The 17,388-nt window shown below is 45.1% G+C and overlaps 1 protein-coding gene across 1 annotated transcript in view; it reads left to right on the top strand.

Moving 5' to 3' along the window:
- LOC103190321 (pyruvate carboxylase, mitochondrial) overlaps nt 1–17,388 on the top strand; it is a 203,447-nt gene that overhangs the window by 50,294 nt on the left and 135,765 nt on the right. Inside the window, exon 11 of the mRNA XM_042345251.1 lies at nt 9,168–9,350. Within this exon, the coding sequence (XP_042201185.1) occupies nt 9,168–9,350 (183 nt within the window). The remainder of the gene's footprint in view (nt 1–9,167; nt 9,351–17,388) is intronic.

Genomic DNA, 17,388 nt, shown 5'->3' with positions numbered 1-17,388 from the left:
ATAATCCTCCTGTAACTGTATGTTTGTGGGACACTGCTCTGCGCCACTGGCTGCCGTGTTTCTCGCTACAAAATATACAGTTACTACACTTTAAAGTGCATTCTGTGAAGCTTAGGGTTATGATAAGCCCTCCAGGCTTCCCCTCGTGAAGGGCGCTGTATAAGTGCAAGTTGTTGTTGTTATATCAAATGCAAGGATTATTGTTATTATTCTAGAACATGACGGTGCTCGTGCCCAGGTCTGGTTCCAACCCAATCAGCTGAGTTGTGAGTGGGCTGAATGGTCCTGTTAGTGTTTGTAATGGTGCGGCTCAGGGTAATACTGTCAGGCACTGGCTCCAGCAGCTTTGACATTGCGAGCCAGAAGCACGAGAATCAGCCAAACAGCCATCAGCAGAGCAAAGTGTTTGAAACAATTGCGGAAATCTCGCTGCTCCATCTGTGCCTGGTTTGCTCCGAAGCCATTCTTAAACCTTCGACCTGCTCACTCCCCAACCCACTACCTGCCGCTTCTGCTCGACTGGCTCCGGCCTCTGCTTGTCCCTCGTAACCCTCCGGTCCACTGCCGGTCGCCGTGCTTTCAGCCGCTACGCTCCGAATCTCTGGAACACTCTCCCTCAATCCCTCCGCCTTGCCCCTCCCTTCCCCATCTTCAGGTCGCGCCTGAAGACCTTCCTCGTCTAACTTCTCAAAGTGCTTCACGGGACTTTGCTGTGAAATGTAGTGACTATGTTCACAGGCGAATTGGCAACTGTTTTGTATACAGCAATGTCTCCCAAACATTGTGTACAGCAATGACCCACTAATAGCCATGAAGTGAGTGACCAACCCTATTTGGGGATTGTTGTCCAGGAGATCAAGATAAACTCCCTTTGTTTGTCCAAACATACCTACCTTCTTGTTCTCCATGTTTTGTGAATTTACCCATCTCTGATGAATGGAATCAGTTCTGCACTGAAATCCGTGGGTGGGATTTCATTGTGGTGTGAATGTATATTTTATCACGTCTTGAATCAAACTTTTTTCCTGTCAGCTGCTCATAAATTTACTCAAAATGTTCAGTGGCTGTATTGTGAAGAGTGCTTCCAATATCAAATCCTTCTTTCCACTGTAAGCATGGCGGTTCGTGATCGAGTTCCTCAAAACATTCTGTTAGTTTTTTCTTTTTGACCAGCCGGGTGTCTGACACATGTGGAAACCCATCCCCGTGCTTAAGAGTCTCCAAACCAAATTGAGAATTCCATGCGTCCCACCTACACATGGAAATCCCAGAGTTGTTGGAATGGAATGCGCTCTCTCTCTCTCTCTCCCTGGAGGGACGCATCCTGCTTACCTAATTCCAGAGGCGTATGTTGGCAAGAGCTTGGGGGTAAGCCCAGAGTGTGCTTTGGGGTAACTGTTGGAGCCTAACCAGCTAAACCCACGTAGCTTCCCATTGAGACCACTGTCTAGCAAGCTTTCCCGCTGCTGGTCCGGCTAGGACCACCCTACCCGTTAGGGCTTTGGCTTGCAGGGTTATGTAAAGCTTCAGTGCTGCGTTTCTGTGAAGTTTTGTAAATTGGGTTTTGTACCTTGACTATAAATTGGTCGAGGCCGTGGCTTTGATCTGTGGTGGCACCGAGCTTTGAGATCTGAATTAAATGTTGTGGAACTTTGCCATTGATTGACACCTGGTGAAGTTTTATTATTCCGTGTATTGATGTTGTAAGATTTCCACAAGCCGGTCGGTAGCTCAGCCAAAGATTCATTGGCGATGTCTCATTTTTCAGGAATGATTCAAAAATCTGATGCCAAATAAACCACATTATACACTGCCTTTAATGTCAATGGGAATCTCTGGGACTTGTGCTACCTCCTCTGGTTCCACTCATAAGGCAGCCTCAGGCTATGTAGTCACTTTGCTTCTACTTAACTTTGAAATACCAATTGTGACAGAAGGGTCGGTCTTTTACAATACTCTTGGCACCTCGTGTTGAGATCTGAACTGAAAGGTTGCAAACAATGACCCCATGTCCCCTGGCGTAGTGGTTAGAGTGTTCGCCTCGCAACCGAGAGGATCCTGCTGATTCCTGGGCAGGGAGAAACCTTACGCTAGTTTCCTTACTCCACACACATGCCTCTGTTTATCTCGCAGTAAGTAGGAAACTGTTTGTTAATTGATTGGCAGATCACTTTCTTGGGATAATAATCCCTCTTATACAACAAAAATTTGGTCATTAAATCCAGAAATGTTTCTGGGACGCTGCTGTGCACAATTGTCTGCCACGTTTCGTCCACAAAATGTGCAGTCAATCCACTTTACAGTATATTTTGTGAAGCGCTTTGAGATGTCTCAACGATGTGATGAGACGCTGTATTAAATGCAAGGATTATTAATAAGATCTCCCAGAACTGGCATGGGTTTCTGGATCTTGCTGCCAATCAACACAGGGAGAAATTGTTTCCATAAGAAAGGCTGGCTCTTAAGTTATCTACAGCCAAGTCCAGATGGCAGCAGCCTGGCAGGGATACAGAGGTACCCAGATCGAGTGATCCAGCCAAACCCTGTTGTGGAGACGTGGAATGACAGCCTAGACTTCCAGAGGAAGAAGACAGTCATAAAATGTGACCGGCTGCACAGAAATCAGTCATTTGGTTCATCAAAGTCTTCCCTAGTGTGTTTTTGCCAAATGAAGCACCAATGTAAATTCTCACCAAGAATCTGATTGCCACAGGAACGAGGAGTGAGAAAGAATTATCTATTCCAAACACTCTGTGTCTCTAACCTCCCCTCTCATCCTCTGTGTGATTCGCTTCAGTTTGTGTCTTTTTATTCCTAACTCGTCCTCCAAAGGGAATAAGTCTTGATTCTTTTAAACATCCCAATTAATTCTATATCTATAGCTCTACAGCTCACTGGGCAATTGTTCCACATGTGTGTGGCCGACTGTGTGATGGTAAAAACACACATCCTGTATGTCCTCTGCAGTCAGCCCCTCTCCCCGATTTACTGCCTACTTTTAATTAGAGCAATGACCCACTAATTGCTCTATCGGGTCATTGCTCACCCAATGACCCACTGGGTTACCTGCCTTGAAGGACAATCCAAGGCCTTGTCAGGACTGGGCAAAGCTAAAGCAAAGTGACCTACATTCACTGGTAGAGACGCACTGAAACAGTGGGCAGGTTACTGTAAAATTCCTGCTGAGATCTCAAGTTAGTGTGCGTCTTCAGCAACATCGAGTCCTGAAGTGAAGGTAATAAAATAAATTGTAGCTGTTAAAAGGAGATGGGATTAGAGGGCAGGGAGGCAGTTCTCTCTCCTCACCCTGGATCCCACGCACGTCAGGATGTCAATGCTGAAGACAAGAGAAATTGTGGCCTTTTTCACCAGAGCAGAGACAGTTCAGGGCTGATCTGATAATGGACTTCAGGACGATAGAGGGTTATAAGAGGGGACACAGTGAGGAAATCATTGCAAACTCCCCCCCCCACCACGCCCCTGCTGTAAAGCCACAGAAACTAGGCTGTTCCTACTGCCATATGGTGGAGTGTCAGCCTGGGCTGGGAGTGAGCTCAGGGCTGGGAGTGAGTCAGTAACCTGTCACCAAATGACCCACAGGCCACGGATCCATCCACTGAGCCAAGATCTCATTAGCACAATCTTTGCTAACGAGGTCTATCTGTGTCTTCGCTTTATGACTGTGTAACACATGGTTTATTCGTTGTCAACGAGGATGTTACTTAGCTCAGTTTATTCACGACGTGTTCTGCGGCGGGAAATGTAACTGGCATTCCCACAAAAACTATTAACATACAATTTAGAGGCGATCATAAACCAAGACTTAAGCATTTATAGCGTAGCGAGAATCTACCCCGCGTCCTCACACTTGTGAGGCGAATGCTCTCATCACTGAGCTACAGGACTTCACGCAATGAGTTGTTGGAGTGAGTGACACTGAAAAGAAAGTTATTAATGTGACTCGAGTTGGATGTAGCAAATCTTTTATTTGAAGATTGATGGGCTGAGGAGGGTGAGGGGGAACCTTTCATGTTTGACCAGTCTGCAGAGATACACCATCAGATCTGTAATGGTTCATATTATAATAATATGGATGCTGCGTTTCATGTAAATCTGAACGTCTCGTGTTTCTGAGATGGCAGACGTGACCTTTTCACGGTGTTAAGGTTTGGTACAGAAATGCTCTGTCATCACAAGTGATGGTGTCTGTTTACAGTTATTGCTATGTAATGCACACGATGTTATATCCCTGTTGTTGTATAATAATAATCCTTGCGTTTGATACAGCGCCTCATCACGTCTTCCAAGACGTCTCAAAGCGCTTCACAGAATATACTGTGGAGTGTAGTGACTGTATGTTTTGTGAGTGAAACCCACTAGCTGATTGCGCCCAGCAGTGTCCCACAAACAGTTGTGGATTGAGCCAACAAATTTGATGGACTTGACTGGAGCTTTCAGAAGGGAATTGGATAGGTACTTGAAAAGGAAAAATGTGGAGTGTAGTTGGTGGCTCTTTCAAAGAGCCGGAAACAGGCACAATTGGCCAAATGGCCTCCTTCTGTGCTGTGAGATACTATGATTGTTGGCATTGCTTATCCCTTTCCTTCTCCCCAAGCGCTTACGCTTCCTGCAACAGAGAAGAGGCAGCAGGTGACCTGATACCAAGCCTGGAGCGTTGTTGTTAAAGCTTACAGCTGGCTAGAAGATGCAGTAAAGAAACCTTTTAATGATGGTTCCGTGTGAAGTTGTATAATGGAGCCTTTTCTCACTCTATTTACACAGTGTCAGTAGAGCTTCCTTCCTGGTGAGGTTGCTACTGGAGATGATTGCTAAAGGTTTACTTCACAGCTACCAATATATGGTGCTATCCTCGGTGCTGCCTTCACGTGGAGTCTTAGATGCTTAGTCTGTAGTTGATGTAGTTCGATTCACTTTACACTATATTCTGTGAAGAGCTTTGAGACGTCTGGAAGATGAGATAAGGTGCTATGTCAGATGCAAGGATTATTATTATTACTTCATGTTTAACCTGTAACCTGTAGATTATTGGTATATTTTGTGGACAAATCGCAGCAGTCAGTTGCGCACAGAAATGTCCTACAAACAGCCTGTTTGTTTTGCTCCTTGAGAACAGATGTGCAAAGCCAAACTTGCTGATGCTGGATTTCTGAACTCAAACCCTGAAATGTCACTTCTTGTTAACACAAAAAAAAACAAATCGAGTTGTGAATAGAATTATGATCAGCTTCTACATCCTTTGCCTTTGTCTGTCTGTCGATTGTGTGAAGATTATTGGTTGAATAATGACATCTGTGCTCCCTGGAGGCATTGGCTTGGTGGAGTTCCTGAGGTCAACAGTGTGGAGGAGAATTAACAGCCGTGGAGTCATTGATTCCCAGGGTTTCTGAGCCATTTGCCATATTAAAATTGTGTTAATTCATCTTAATCTTAGCGTCAGGCTAGGTGACTCTGCTGCTAATTCTGCCAAGGACATTATTTGTGTTCATTGTTCAACTCCGAGCCACAAGATCAATGGTGATTAAGTTCTGTTGAAGTCGATCATCACTGTATCTCTAGGAACTCTGTCACTCTCTCCCTCAATCCCTCCATGTTGCCCCCTCCCTCACTCCCTCCCCACTTTCAAATCCCCCTAAAGACCTTCCTTTTTGATTGTGCTTACAGTCACCTCCCCCCTCCCTCTGGCTCAGGGTCAGAAGGGGGCTGTGTAAATGCAAGTTGTTGAATCTCATGGTTAACTTTACTATTTGCTCCTGATGATAAGGTTTTGAAAAGTATTTTCATGCCCTCACACACAGCCAAATATTTTATAAGATGAACTGGACACAGTACAGAAATCAGCCGTTTGACCCTTGAAACGTGCACTGGTGTTTTCTCCATATTCACCCCTCTGGTAACATGGGGGGATTGCCTCAGATAGAGGCAGCTTGCTTCTGGTCAGCAGGTTGTGGGCTCCACATTGGATCCAACGTAATGTTACTAGACTCGACAAACATTGTCTGAAGAGCTTTGAGAGGTTTTGCCATTAGATTTGCATTTAAGTGCAAATGATATCTTGGGATACAGTAAATAGTCTGGGACATGACATGTGCATGCGACTGTAATATAAAATTTCGCCCGAAAAATATACAATCAATTTACTTTACAGTATAGTCTGTGAAGCGCTTTGAGATGCCTCGAAGATATGATAAGGTGCTGTATCCTATTGTATCCTATTATTATTTATATAGCGCGGAATAGGAGCTCTGTGCAATATTGATGTTCTTTTTTCAAAAAAGGTTGCTCTATTCCAGTGGTTAATCATATTTACCAGCAAATAACAGCTGCTGACAGAATCTCTAAACACGGACAGTCAGTGTATAAGTTAATAGACCATGTCTATCATCCCTCTTAAATATTACGGCACATCTTGGCACACTCTAAATATGGTTGTGTTCAGCTCATTGACAAAATGCCATCAGTTCTGTGAGCAATGAGGGTGTGTATTGTGCATTCATAACTTGAAATGTCACTGCTAGCTTTACTTTTTTTTCCAATATACCATATTATTTTTTTTGATAGGTTGCCTTCAACCCTGTGAATATGTCAAGTAAAACCTAGGGTATAATCCCTCATTTCTGTGTTGGTTGTTTCTATTAAGGCATGTTTCCAGGAGACTGGACCCTTTATGTGGAGATCTGTAGCGTATTGGTCAGAGCACTCGCCTCGCGATAGTTTGTGGGTGAAATGAGGCAGCCTATTGCGCATAGCAGTGTCCCACAAACGGTCGTGGATTGAGTGACAAAATTATTTATTGTTTGAAGGGATTATTGCCCCCGGAGAGCAATCCGACAATCGACAAACAACCAGGGTTTCTACTTACTGCCGGTACACAGACGCGTGTGTGGAGTAGGGAAAGTTGCCTAAGTTTTCGCCCCATTCGGGAAGAGAAACCGGTTCCTCTCGCTTGCGAGGTGGGCGCACACAATGCCATTTCTCTGTCAGACATTCTGCTCTGCGTGAATTCCAATTATCTACAGCTCGTGGCTGACAAAATAATGCTCTCGTACTTGGCCTCATTAACACCTCCCGGCCTCAGGCACTGACCACATGCATCTGCATTGCTGGCAACGGCCCACATCACACCTCAGTGTGGAATATAGGTGTTGCTCAGCACATAGTTTTCCTTCCCCCTCCTCTGGCTGCTGATTGCCAGATGTGAATTATCATCACTTTCCATTGATGTGAGTGATCTTTTATCTGTGTTTGGTTTAATGGTTCTATGTTTGAATTATTCCTCTGCTTTGAAGAGCTTTATTTTTAACTGTGAATAAAGCCACCTACTGGGCTGCACTGCACTGCCTCATTGCCACTAGGACTCATAGGGTGCCTGTCTGGACTAGAAATTGAAGGCAAGGCTGCAGTATAATAATAATAATCCTTGCATTTGATATAGCGCCTTATCATGTCTTGGAGACGGCTCAAATTGCTTCACAGACTATACTGTAAAGTGAGTTGATTGTACATTTTGTGGGCGAAATGCAGCAGTCAATTGCGCACAGCAGTGTCCCTCAAACAGTTGTGGATTGAGTTACCATATTATTTTTTTTGAAGGGATTATTCCCCCCAGAAAAGCGATCCGCCAATCGACTAACAAGAGGGTTCCTACTTACTGCTAGGTAAATAGAGGAGTGTGTGTGGAGTAAGGAAAGTTGCCTAAGGTTTTGCCCTGCCCGACTGGGAATCGAGCCTACGACCTCTCGCTTGTGAGGCGAACGCTCTATCCAATACTCTGCGGGACTCCACAAAGTAATTAATGTGGAGATGAGCAGTGTGTGAACAGGTGTTTATGTGCCACCAATGTCAAATAAACCATTGGTAAATATGTACATTGAGCCATTTTGCATTACTAACCGAAGACTGTTCAAACATGTACACAAATGTGTCCTTTCTGGGTTTACACAAATGATCCATTAAGAACATAAGAACTTGCGCGACGAAAGAAGACATCGAGTTCTCCTTCCACCATCCTGGCAGTTGCTTGACATGCTGTGTTCCAGACTATATACTGTATTCCCAGATATTATTTTCTAACAGAAATCTATCTAATTTGTTCTTGAAACAAACAACACTTTCTGGTTCCACCGTCTGTCTGTCTCCCTAGGGAGCCTGTTCTGTTCAATACATTCACTACTCGCTCACTGAAGTAGTGCTTCCGCAGATTTGTTCTGAATTTATCTCCGTTCAATCGCAGGCCGTGTCCTCTGGTTCTATTGTTCAGTACAAGATAAAACAGCTTACCATGGTCCACATTATCTCGTCCATTCAGAATCTTAAAACGGTAATTCTATCGCCCCTCAACCTTCTCTTCTCCAGAGTGAACATTGCGAAGATCCTGGAGCTCTCCGTAAGGGAGGGAAGAATGGAAGCTCATAATGCGATTCTGGTCTGTGTTTGTCAGCAAGTCCAGCAAACTGCTGAGCTGCCTGCTATCTCTGTACTTCTTAATTTTTCACCAGCTGCCCAGGGATTAGCAGAGCAGCTAAGATTGCTGACCATAGAGGAACGGGCTCTCTTAGTTACTGAGCTGGCGTTATAGTAATCGGCACCCATTACCAACCGTGTGAGGCAGACATGCCAGCCCGAATGATTTCCACTGTCTGTCCTTGGAGCTGAGCTCATTGATCTCGCTTCTGACAGAGAATGAGGGGGAACTAATACAGTACCTGAATTCTCTCTCTCTCCCCTCTCCCCCTCTCGTACCCTCCGCTCCACCATCGGCAGTCTCGCTTTCAGCCACTACACCCTAAAGCTTTGGAACACTCTCCCTCTAACCCTCTGCCTTGCCCCCTCCCTTTCCATCTTCAGGTTGTGTCTGAAGTCCGTCCTCTTCGACCATCCCTACGGTCACCTCCCCCCAACTCGGCATCATGCTCCGCCACTGTCAAGCGCTCTGGAACCCTACCCTGTGTGAGGGGCGCTGTGTAATTGAAAGTTATAATAATAATCCTTGCACTTGGACGTCTCAAAGTGCTGCACAGGATACAATGTAAAGTGTAGTGACTACATTTTGAGGGCGAGGTTGTTGCAAGAATTGGTTTGATTTTACTTTCTTAATACGTCTGTAAATTGGACATGGTTAACGTTGGTTTATCGTTGATTGTGTTTAGGTTTTCCGGAGCGGGGAAGGAATGGGAATCCGACTGGACAGCGCCTCAGCTTTCCAGGGAGCAATGATCTCCCCACATTACGACTCTCTACTGGTGAAGGTGATCGCTCACGGCAAGGACCACCCCACGGCAGCCACCAAGATGAGCCGAGCTCTGGCCGAGTTCCGAATCCGAGGGGTCAAGGTGAGCACCTGGGATTGGGGAGGAGAGTGGAGTGAAGTCATAACAGTTGTTAATTGGTGAACAATGTGCTGTGTCCTGTGACCCTCCTCTTTGACCGGTCACCCTCCCACCCCCACCCTCCGTGCCTTCCACCTCTCCTGATCCCAACCCCCAGCTCGAGTCCAAATCCCTGCCTCTCCAGCGCCTTGGGACGTCCTCCTGATGTGAAAGGCGCTGTGTAAATGCCATTTGTTTGTTTGTTGGTTGGTTTTCATTGAGATATTGACCGGAGTCACCCTGCTTCTGGGAATAGTCTGTCGAATACTAATGTGCTTATCTGGAGTCTGCCCTATTGATGGACATTTCCTTAGATTGGTATTGACTTTGCTGGGTTTACTGGGAGCAGATTCTGTGTGTGTGTGGTTTGGAGCACAGCTGGGCCCTGCGTTCATGTTTAATGGAAAAAGTGCTGAATGTCGCATTCAAATTCAGAACTAAATCCCGAGTGTTTGATGCCAATGTATTTGTGATTCTATAGGTTTGCTTTTTTAAAAAAGTAAGGAAATGGCGTAAGTGAAAATAGAGAGAATGATATTGTTTACTGGGGAGGTGGAGGGAAATATCAGACAGCTCTGTGGTTAATGTTGGCTGGTGACAGGTAATGCTTTATTTGGAAACAAGAAGTCTGCTTGTGTGGGTAGGGTAGAAAGATACTAATCCACAAAGGGACCTGATCGACAAGGAGTTATGTATAGTCCTTGTCTGTATTAACTTGTTGGGTAGCAGTGTGACAGTGACTAACCTTGTGGGTGTTGCCTTCGGGTGTGGAGATCTGAATTCAGAAAGATCCGATTTAGTGGTGTGGCGCGTGTTTGCGAGAGTGTCAGTGGGTCAGTCGATGATCATAGCAAAACGAGTCTCAAAGGGGGAAGAGAAATGTTCTACTTATCTGATGCCTTTTTTTGCTGCATTGCATAATGTGCCGGGAGCAATGTACTGGAGTTATTTGCATAAATTTCTCTATTTTGCATGAAATCCTAAAAAGTACGACATTCACTTGATACTTCACTAAATTGCAGCAAATCTGTGAGGAGTCGACTAACGACCGTGATCCTACTTACTGCTAGTTAAACAGAGACGTGAGCGTGGAGTAAGGAAACTTGCCTAAGGTTTCGCCTTGTCCGTTTGGGAATCGAATCCAGGTCCTCTCGCTGGCGGGCGAGTGCTCTCACCACTACGCTACAGGACTCCGCTCCCATAACATCGTGCTTAACTTGAGTTGAGTTTAGCAGAAAGCTATCAGAACATGAAATGCTTTACCCTGAGTAGTTGTTGTGGCTGAGATGATATTTTAAACCCATTTGAGGAGGTGTGAGGACAGAGCAGGGAATTGGGATTACAGCTCCAGTATAATACAGTTGGCACCACCTTAGGCTCAGTGTGCCAAATGGCCTCCGCCTGTTATTTCTATCAATATTTAGTGGGAATTGTACAATTTTGTATTAACAATGGGGTTAAATTTAAATAGAAACTGAGTCAGGGAGTTATTTTCAGCTGGTCTTAATCGGGTAATTATTCAGAGATCTTGGTGCTGGGTGTTTGCCAGGGATAGCGTGAAATAAAAGCAGAAAACCTAAACAAATGGGTGAATTGCCAGCGCTCATCTCAGCAAGCTAATCGAGCAGGCAAACAGTACAGAGCAGCCATCAGCCCCTGGCTCCTTCTCACTAGCACAACTTTACCAACTGGAGTCCTGGAGCTCAGAGGTTAGCACATTCGCTTCACAAGCGAGAGGACCTGGATTCGAATCCCAGGTGGGGTGAAATGTTAGGCAAGTTTTCTTACCCACACACACACACGCCTCAGTTTGCCTAGGTATTAAGGATTCAACCTGCTCCTGGAAGCATCTTCACCTACAAAGCCAACAGAGATCTGTGGCCTAAACATTCAGCACAGAGTTACTTACCACTGACCTGAAGTATGAACCATACCAGCTGTGAGAGACAGTGAGGGAAAAAGCTACACTAGGGCCTCAGAGCTAGCCGTCAAACCATGGACATTTGGGGAAAGAATTACAAACTTGTATGCACATTTTTAGGTTGTTATAAGTCATTAGAGTTTTGCTCTGGCGGTTTGATATCCCTCGAGCTCCTTGATGAAATTATTACCTTCCCATTTCTCCCCAGGCATCCATTATTCTGTGTGTAATCACTGCACGGCATAACAGCCTCTCTCGGTGCAATCTCTCCTTGGAATATTCATTATTCTCCAAGGAGGGATTGTGTGGTTTGGGTTAGGGTTTTATAAAGCCTGCTGAAAATAAAATTAACTAAGTGGAAGAAGTGTTGATTTTCATTTTGCCGTGAAAACCTTTTAAAGACTGAAATCTTAACGCTAAAGTATTTGGACTCGTGCAGCGAGGTGGTTAGAGCCCTTGCCTCGCAAGCGAGAGGACCTCAGGTTGATTCCCAGTCTGGTGGGGCGAAACTGTAGGCAAGTTTCTTTACTCCGTGCCTCTGTTTGCCTAGCAGTACGTAGAAACCCTCTTGTTAGTCGATTGGCGGATCGCTTTCCCGGGGTAATAACCCCTTCCAAAAAATAAATAAATAATAATAGTAATTTGGTCACTCAATCCACGACTGTTTGTGGGACGCTGCTGTGCGCAATTGGCTGCCGCCTTTCACCCACAAAATATACGGTGAATTCGCTTTTCAGTATATTTTGTGAAGCGCTTTGAGACGTCTCGAAGATAAGGTGCGAGATCAAATGCTTGGATTATTATTATTCTCTATTCCCATTTCTCTATCTCATTTCTCCTATCATGTTTGTGCTGGTGCTCACTCAAGCTACGTGCTCTAATCCCTTTCCCCAGTTATTTCTCAATACCCTGTAATATTATTTATCCTTAGAGATATTCCTCTATGTGAAAGGTACTCCATAAATACAAGATGCTGTTGTGAGCATGTTCTGTGACACAGTGGGATGGAGTTCTGTCTTGCATCACAGCACCGCTTAAATATGTTTATTCGAGTTGTGAAAGCAGTTCATTCATATTGAACAGGTACATACACTTTCCAGAGTACCCGTCCAGATGGATTACAGTTGATATAAAAAGCTGCATGCTTAATTTACTGTATTACAAGACTGAAGGATAATGAAGGATAGCTTCAATGACACCGCACACACACACACATTCTCTTTTCTCTCTCTCTTTCTCTCTCTTTCCCTCTCTCTCTGTCTCTCTGTGATGCAGCCTTGAGACGTGATTTGAGGGAAAGAAAATGGGGTGTTAAACATAGGCTATGCTAAGGGGTGGTGGGGGGTGTATAATAATAATCCTTGTGTTTGATACCGCGCTGATATCTTCAGGACATCTCAAAGCGCTTCACAGGATATATTATAGTGAATTGATTGTATATTTTGTGAGTGAAAAGCGGCAGTCAATTGCGCACAGCATTGTCCCACAAACAGCGAGTGACCAGATTATTATATATATTATTTTGAACGTTTTATTGTCCCCAGAAAGCAATCAGTCATCCACTGACAAGCGGGTTCCTACTTACTGCTCGGTAAACAGAGGAGTGTGTGGAGTAAGGAAACTTGCCTAAGGTTTGGGCTGACCCGCCCGGGAATCGAACCCAGGTCCTCTCGCTTGCAAGGCAAGTGCTCTAACCACTGAGCTACACCACAGGCCTCCACGAAAGTGGAAGGAGAGAACAAATGACAAATGTAGCTTTATCAAGGGAGAGTTTTGTTTCAGGTTTCAAGGAAATGGATGAAGCCTGAATGATTTTTTTTGCTTGAAGCCATCGACAGCATAATTTCATCATCTGTGGGGCATAACAGCTTTAACTTCCTCTTACACATGATCCCACAGGACTCCACGTAGCTCAGTAATCAATACGTCAGCCAGCATTGTGCCACGCTCAGTGAGTGATGGCAGGGAAAAGGTTAAGGCACTGACTTATTCTTTGGCTCTGTCACAGAAAGGTTGTTCAGATGCTGTCTTCTTTCAGCATCTCTGCTGCCCTTGGTCCTGTTGTGCTGGAGATTAGCTTAAGACCAAAAGATGTGTTAGAGAGAGTCTTGTCTGTCGTGCCGTGATTCGTATTGAGTGGACGCGTTGCACAGACGAATTGTGGAGTCCTGCAGTGTAGTGATCAGGGGGCTTGTATCGCATGTGAGAGGACGTGGGTTTGATTCCCGGGCGGGGAGAGCACCTCCATATAGCCTGATATTTAGCAGTGAGCTCCTCACACTCCCAGGGCAGAAGGGAATTCTGTGGATGGTCCTCGGGAGAAACTAGAGGAGGGAGAGGCATTTCTGCATTAGAGCACGAACCCTGTGAACTAAGAGAAAAAAGAAAAAAGAGAACTTTTCAATTATCTGCTTTTAAGCAAGAAAGCTTCTAGGCCTACAACAATTGCAGACAGTTCTCCTGTTCTCAGTCTATTTCAAAATATAAATTATTGGTCTTGGCTATGAAACCGGCTGCCACTGGATTTGGTCATGTTATTCCTTCTCTCCATGCCCACTGCATCCATGTCTGCAGTCTCTCTTCCCAACCATGTCTGCAGTCTGTCTATGATTACAGTGGTGAGACATCACCTTGTTGACGAGTATCAACAAGATAATAATAATCCCTCCAAAAAACCAAAAAACAATAATAAAAAAAAAATTGGGTCATTTTCAATCTACGACTGTTTGTGGGACATTGCTGTGCGCAATTGGCTGCCGCGTTCGCCCACAAATATACAGTCAATTCACTTTACAGTGTGTTCTGTGAAGCGCTTTGGGACGTCCTCCCGACGTGAAAAGCGCTATATCAAATGCAAGGATTATTATTATTATTATTATATATAAGAGCCTTGGAATGAAGCATAGAGAGTTCTGAACTGTAGAGGGACCAAGGTCTTGAAAGAGGTTGAATGTCTCTCGATAATCTCACGATTAATTAACTGTCTGTTCAGCTCCAGAGTTGCTGCTGCACTTGAGAACTGTTTGTCTACGGCAGGACAGAGAATTCTGCTTCACTGGGTCCTTTATTTTGGGCCAGCCGGGTGTCTGACACACACGGAAACCCATCACCGTGCTTAAAAGTCTCCAAACCAAGCTGAGAATTCCATACATGGAAATCCCAAAGATAGATTGTTGGAATGGAATACACTCTCTGCCTCCCTGGAGGAAGGCATCCCGCTGACCCAATTACAGAGAGTATTAGGCACAGGTTGGCAAGAGCCAAGGCTTAGGGGGAGCCCAGAGTGTATGTTGGGGTAACTGCTGGAATATAACCAACTAAAACCACACATAGCTTGGCCCATTGAGAGCGCTGTCTGGCTAAACTTTCCCACTGCTCGTCCAGCTAGGACCACCTACCCGTGAGGGCTTTGGCTTACAGGAGCTGAGTGGGAGGATTCCCTTCCCACAGTGACTGGTCGACCCTTCCAACTGTGTCCAAAACGCTTTCCGTGTTTGATCGGGAGAAACAGAAGTTCAAATAACGTATTGTGTTTGGGAATCAATTCTGTGAAGACGTGACACCTTCTGTACTGATGCAAAGTGCATTGAATTTGAAATGTCTCGACTTTCCTCAATAGACAAACCTGAGTGATCCGTGTCCCTGAGGTAACAGTCCCATTGTGTCTGAAAGCCTCCCTTTTGACCACTTTATTTAGACTATTTCTAACGGATGGACCTCAGAGTTGGGCATACTACCTCACAGCGAGAATGGGCTACAAAGGAGGATGGTATAAAGGCCAAACACTGACTGCCAGCGCCAAAGATGTCAAGTCTTTCTCTTTGTTTCTAAACAATCCCAAGTCTCACGTTAGAGCAAGTTTGCAAATGTCAAGGCTGACACCGTGAAAGAGAATGTACCACTTCAAAAGCCACAAATTAAATAATAACAACTTGCATTTCTCCGGCGCCTTTGACATGAGCTTAAAATGTATTGAACCGCTTCGCAGAATAAAATTGATTGGAAACTTACCTGAATGATGGCAAGTTCTTCAAAGGAAACTCCTGGGAGAGTTTTTATTTAGACTTTTCATTTTGCGTGGAACAATAACTCCTGTTAGCAGAAGCTTGAACGCACAACTTTCTGACTATACTTTGTGGGCGAAACGCGGCAGCCAATTGCGCACAGCAGTGTCCCACAAACAGTCATGGATTGAGTAACCAAATTGTTGGTTTGTAGGGATTATTACCCCTGGAAAAGCAATCTGCCAATAAACTAACTAACAAGTGGGTTCCTACAGAAGTGTGTGGAGTAAGGAAACTTGCCTAACATTTTTCCCTGCCCGGGAATCAAACCCAAATCCTCTCGCTTGTAGGGCTCTCACCACTACTCTACAGGACTCCACTTGTTCTAGAGTCTATTTGCTTCCAATCGTTGAACTGATCCAGAAATGGATTGAGACTTGAGGCAGAGGGAAGAATCTTACGTTTTGCTGATTGATTTTGAAGTTGTGGAGAACTTTTCTAATTAACCTTGCTTGTCTTATCGAAAGCTTTTACTGCTTTTCATTACCCTTAGGCAGCTTTGCTGCCGACTGATCAGACATAAATGGCTGCTTCCAAATGAATGGATTAATCTATAAGAAACCTTGGGTGGAAAAAGAGATTGACTATTTACATCCAGAAGCTGTGTCAGTGATGATCTATTAGTCATGCATTTTGTAGTTAAATTCAGCCAAACTGTTCTGCAGTTGGGTATTGTGCTGAGCGCAGTGTAATTCGTAGGGTGACTATATTTTGTAAACCAAATCTGGGGACACGTTTTTTTTTAAAATTCCAACAATCTCTCTCTGGGATTTCCAGGTGTGGGTGGGACACATGGAATTCTCAGTTGGGTTTGGAGACCCTTAAGCAACGGGGATGGGTTTCCGCGTGTGTCGGACGCCCGGCCGGCCAGAACAGTTAGACCTGAGACTAGGAGCTCAAAGTCTCAACTTGAGACCTGACTCGGGAGGTGGGAAGGCTACTAACTGAGCCAGGCTGACATGGCTGTGTGTGTGTGTGTAACAACAACAAAATTATTCACCCTCTCTCTGCGCTCCCCACTCCACACGTTCCTTACCCGTGTTAAAATGAGCACTTTGATTTGATCTGGTCCATACTTTTCTCCCAGCAGTGTGAACGCCACCTAATTGGAAGTTGTGTCTTGATAAGATAGCAGCAATTGTGTGAGTGCTTCAGCCTCCAGAGTGAACTAAATTACTTGTCAGCGCTGTGTGGTTTAGAGTGACACACACAGGATGTTCCTGACAGACAGACGAGGCAATTCAGTACCTCTCCTCCTAATAAAGCCACCGCCACTACCACAAACAACGAGTTGCGTTTATGTAGTGCCCTTCACACGAGGTAGCCTCCCGGAGTGCTTGACAGTGGTGCAGTCTGACACTGAGCCGGGGGAGAGGGAGGGGGGGGTGACCGTCAGCATGATCAAAAAGGAAGGTCTTTGGGTGGGATTTGAAAGTGCGGAGGGAGGGGGCGAGGTGGAAGGATTGAGGGAGAGAGTTTCGGGGCGTAGTGGTTGAAGGCACGGCCACCAATGGTAGAGCGGAGGGAGCGAGGGACAAACAGGAGGCCGGAGACGGCCAATGTTGGTAGGATATTTAAATTGGCCGCCAAATTATTGCAAGACTGCATTGTGATCAATACAGTAAGATGAGTGTCTCTAAGCCATCCTGATTTGTTCTTTGATGCTGGTTAAATCCTTTAATTAGCTCAACGCACTGTAAGGGTATCGGTTCCTCTCTATGCAATGATACTGTAGCAGTGTCAGGATCTCGGAGGGAATGATCGCTGAAGGCTGGTTGGGTGAGGGGTGCGAGAGGTGAGAGTGACTAAACTACCACCAATTACAAAGTCTGTACGTCACAGAGACAGCCACTGGGCCCTACTTGTCCCTACTGGTGTTTATACTCCACACGAGTCTTCACCTATACCCATCCCCCTGCCATTCCCTTCTCTTCCCCTTTTCCTCCCCTTGAATGTATCTATAATAATAATAATCCTTTGCATTAGATACAGCGCCTTATCACGACGTCGAGACATG

Source organism: Callorhinchus milii, unplaced genomic scaffold (genome assembly GCF_018977255.1).
Source record: "Callorhinchus milii isolate IMCB2004 unplaced genomic scaffold, IMCB_Cmil_1.0 Scaffold37, whole genome shotgun sequence".
Classification (NCBI taxonomy): Eukaryota; Metazoa; Chordata; class Chondrichthyes; order Chimaeriformes; family Callorhinchidae; genus Callorhinchus; species Callorhinchus milii.
This window is presented reverse-complemented; position numbering and strand designations above follow the sequence as displayed.